The 4,656-nt window shown below is 50.5% G+C and overlaps 1 protein-coding gene across 1 annotated transcript in view; it reads right to left on the bottom strand.

Moving 5' to 3' along the window:
* The window catches only part of ZNF589 (zinc finger protein 589), a 10,388-nt gene extending 6,192 nt beyond the window's left edge, over positions 1-4,196 (bottom strand). Inside the window, exons 1-2 of the mRNA XM_026454844.1 lie at positions 4,193-4,196; positions 3,800-4,100 (exon numbers count right to left, since the gene is read on the bottom strand). Of these exons, the coding sequence (XP_026310629.1) occupies positions 3,800-4,100; positions 4,193-4,196 (305 nt within the window). The remainder of the gene's footprint in view (positions 1-3,799; positions 4,101-4,192) is intronic.
* Positions 4,197-4,656: the final 460 nt, after the last annotated feature.

Genomic DNA, 4,656 nt, shown 5'->3' on the forward strand with positions numbered 1-4,656 from the left:
CTGGTCTCGAACTCCTGACCTCAGGTGATCCACCTCCCCCCCTCGGCCTCCCAAATGCTGGGCTTACAGGCGTGAGCCACCGTGCCCAGCCTTCCCTGCCATATCTTTGCTGAGGGGAAAGAAGAATGTTTTCCTGATCCTTGAATGTCACTGATTCTGAAAGTTCAGAAAAGGAACGGTGATGTGGTATTTCTAACCTGTGACCTGTGCCTTTGTAGAAGGGACAGAGTGTGGGGAAGGGAGTGCCTCTCAGGCGGAGGAGGGTCTTAGCAGCAGTCGGAAGCTTCCTCCTTGACACCCTTTATTCCAGTGTGAAAGACAGGAACATACTGATAAGGCATACGTGTTTACAAGATACATAGGAAATTGCCAGGCTCTGCACGGTGCCTCATGCCTGTAATTCCAGCACTTCGGGAGGCCAAGGTGGGCGGTAAGTAGTTCGAGACCAGCCTGGCCAACATGGTGAAACCCTATCTCTACTAAAAACGCAAAAATTAGTCAGGTGTGGTGGCGCACGCCTGTAATCCCAGCTACTTAGGAGGCTGAGGCAGGAGGATCACTTGAACCCGCGAGGAGGAGGTTGCAGTGGGCTGAGATCACGCCACTGCACTCCAGCCTGGGCAACGAGAGTGGAAAACTCCGTCTCAAAGGAAAAAAAAAAGAAGCTTATAATTTGTCCCATCTATTTTTGAGCTCCCCAGAGAGTAATAGTACAGTTACTGTGGGGAATTAGGCTAAGGGTAGCCTTGTTCTTGGGTTTGCAAGAAAAAAAAGCCCTAAATGTGATAACGACATCACCCCTGCTGAAATCATCACCCCTGGAAAAACACTCTAAATAGACCCCAACAACAACTCTGGCTTTTGTACTAAGCTGATGAGAATGTGTCAAGTGATTTAATAAAGACATATATACGATTTCTCCTCTTGCATGCCCTAGAAAACCATCATCCTGGCCCCATAATATGTGCCTACATTATGTATCTATCCAGAGCTGCACATCTTTGTGTAAATGGAGCAGCATTTTAAAATTTTAAAAATATATAAAATTATAGTCTTGTTTGATAACTGTCTTGGGTAATTTTCCAAGTTACTGTTTTCCTGACTAAAGTCAGCAGGAAAAAAAAAGCAATCTTACTATTTCAAGTTCTAAAGTTTTAGAAGAAGAAAAACTGAGTACCATGATTTGGCCACTCCCAGTGGCTACATCTGAGCAAAGCACAAGGCAAGGAGGCAAATCCTCAGTGTTTTCAGCAAAAAAGACCATCTAAGCCTCGCCCTTCCAGAGGGATAGATGGTTCTGATCCCACTGAGCAGGTGGGAAAAAACTGAGGGACACAGAGTAACCTCACACAGCTGAACTAAGAGATCCCACCTCCTGAGTCCCGGCTCTGCCCTTACTCCTTAGGTGCCTCTCCCCAGCATAAGACCACTCACAGGCAAATCATTCAGGGAGGCAAAGAAGTCCTCCAAGAAGGGAACAGGTGCTGAATGACAGGCACACTCCAGGACCTCAGGAGCAGGTGCCTCCGCCCATGTTGGACACATCTGCAAAGCACTTAGGGAAGTCAAAGAACCTTTCTAGCTCTGTGACCACAAATCACCTTCTTTGCCACTCACGACAAGAGGGAAAAGTTATTCTCCTTCTAAAGTTCAACTTAGTGTTACTGTCTTTACTTTCTTTTTTTTTTTTTTTTTTTTGAGACAGACTTCTGCTCTTGGTGCCCAGGCGTACAGCGGCACGATCTCAGCTCACTGCAACCTCCACCTCCACCTCCACCTCCACCTCCACCTCCTGGGTTGAATTCTCCTGCCTCAGCCTTCTGAGTTGCTGGGATTACAAGCGCACACCACCAAGCCCGGCTAATTTTTGTATTTGTAGTAGAGACAGAGTTTCACCATGTTGGCCAGGCTCATCTCGAACTCCTGACCTCAGGTGATCCACCCACCTCATTCTCCCAAAGTGCTGTGATTACAAATGTGAGTCATTGCAACCCGGCCCACCGTCTTTATTTAGCTTTGCTATCCAATTGAACTGGTCTTGGCACAGTAGGCAGAGACAAAGCCCACTACCCTCAAAGAGTAGATGGAAGAAGACACAAGGGCTCCCACACAGGACAAACAGCTACATGCTGGACGATGGCTTGGCAAACTACACACAGGCCAAATCCAGCCTGTCACCTGTTGTTATACCACACAAGGGCTAAGAATACTCTTAAGAAAAAAAAAATTTTTAACATAAAGATGATGTCTCACTATGTTGCCCAGGCTGGTCTCAAACTTCTGGGCTCAAGTGATCCTAGCTTCAGCTTCCCAAAGTTCTGGGATTACAGGCGTGAGCCACTGCACTCAGCCAAAGTGCAAATTTCAACGTCCATAAATAAAGTTTTATTGGAACACGGCAACGCTCATTCGTTTACCTATAGTCTTTGGCTGCTTTCACACACCAGCAGACCACCAGCCGTGTGGCCTACAAAGCCTGAAATATTTACCACCTGGCCTTTAAAAGAAAACATTTGCGAGACCAGGTGCAGTGGCTCACGCCTGTAATCCTAGCACTTTGGGAGACCGAGGTGGGAGGATCCCTTGAGCCCAGGAGTTGGGAGACTAGCCTGGGCAACATAGGGAGACACTGTTTATTAAAAAAAACCAAACACAAAAAGTTTGCCCAGCCCTGTTCTAGACTGTTCCTGTTGGAAGTCATTTGGGGCCAGGCGCAATAGCTCACAGCTGTAATCCCAACACTTTTGGAGGCCGAGGCGGGTGGATCATCTGGGGTCAGGAGTTTGAGACTAGCCTGGCCAACATGGTGAACCCCAGTCTCTACTAAAAATACAAAAAAAAATAGCCGGGCGTGGTGGCGTGTGCCTGTAATTCCAGCCACTTGGGAGGCTGAGGCAGAAGAATCGCTGGAACCTAGGGGAGAGAGGTTGCAGTGAGCGGAGATCGCCCACTGCACTCCAGCGTGGGCTACAGAGGGAGGCTCTGTCTACAAAAAAAAAGTGTTTTGGGCCGGGTGGGGTGGCTAACACCTGTAATCCCAACACTGTGGGAGGCCAAGGCGGATGGATTGCTTGAGGCCAGGAGTTCGAGACCAGCCTGGCAAACATGGCGAAATCCCCTCTCTACTAAAAATACAACAGCCGGGGTGGTGAGGCGCCCCCTGTAATTCCAGCTACTCCGGAAGCTGAGGCACGAGAATCACTTGAGCCTGGGAAGCGGAGGCTGCAGTGAGCAGAGATCCCGCCACTGCATTACGGACCGACTCAAAAAATATAAAAATATAATATACACCGGGCGCGGTGGCTCACGCCTGTAATCCCAGCACTTTGGGAGGGCGAGGCGGGTGGATCACGAGGTCAGGAGTTCAAAACCAGCCTGGCCAACATGGTGAAACCCCGTCTCTACTAAAAATACAAAAATTAGCCAGGCGTGGTGGAGGGCGCCTGTGATCCCAGCTACTGGGGAGGCTGAGGCAGAGGATTGCTTGAACCCAGGAGACGGAGGTTGCAGTGAACAGAGATCGTGCCACTGCACTCCAGCCTGGGCGACAGAACGAGACTGTCTCAAAATAAATGATATAATAATATAAGATGCTGTTCTTCAGTTGCACTCTGCACATCTCAAATGCTCAACAACCATAAATGGCCAATGACTGCCGGAGTGTACAAGTGCAGGAGGCCCGGCGAAGAGTCGTGGAGTGAGCACCGTGGAGACTGTACGGGACACCTAGGGAGGAACCTGGCCCTCCAGGGGAGTAAGAGCCGCTGTAGGGGTAGTCAGCGCCTCACACAGCTGGCACCTCTCGCGGATACGGCCGACGCCTGCGCGGCGCCTGCGGCTGGAGCACGGGGTGGGGGAGGCGGTCTTGCTGCCCCGACTCACCTTCAGTAGCCGAGCCCAGATGCTGTTCCCGCGGGGCCCACATCTGCGCGCGCACGCACGCACGGACCCAACAAAGTAGCAGCACTGTGTCTGAAACGGATTCGAACGCGTACCGCGGGCCACTGGGGGCGCCACAAGAAAGAGGCACAACTGGAGGAAGTGCGTCACCGCGCGGCGCGCAGCCTGCCGGGAAGCGTAGTTCTCGGAGCGGAATGCGACTTGTGCAGGGCGAGAGAAAATGCTGAAGCGCACTTTGACCCTCTATATCCCTCTCGGGCGCAATATTTGGGGTTGTGTTTACCACAGGTACCCATAAGCAAAATATAGTGTTGTTTTCCATGGTTGTAAACATTATATGAATACACTTACAACGTAAGAACGCCTGCTAGTAGCTCTTTTGCACAGTTCTATAATGACACGTGTTGACCTGTTCATTGTGTGTTCACTGCTTTGTGGTGTCTAATGTAGAAATGCACCAGGCCGGGCCGGGCGCGGTGGCTCAAGCCTGTAATCCCAGCACTTTGGGAGGCCGAGGCGGGCGGATCAAGAGGTCAGGAGATCGAGACCATCCTGGCTAACATGGTGAAACCCTGTCTGTACTAAAAAAGATTTAAAAAATTAGCTGGACGTGGTGGCAGGCGCCTGTAGTCCCAGCTACTTGGGAGGCTGAAGCAGGAGAATAGCGTGAATCCGGGAAGCAGAACTTGCAGTGAGCAGAGACCGTGTGCCACTGCACTCCAGCCTGAGCAACAGAACAAGACTCCGTCTCAAAAA

This window comes from Piliocolobus tephrosceles, chromosome 2 (assembly GCF_002776525.5).
Source record: "Piliocolobus tephrosceles isolate RC106 chromosome 2, ASM277652v3, whole genome shotgun sequence".
Classification (NCBI taxonomy): Eukaryota; Metazoa; Chordata; class Mammalia; order Primates; family Cercopithecidae; genus Piliocolobus; species Piliocolobus tephrosceles.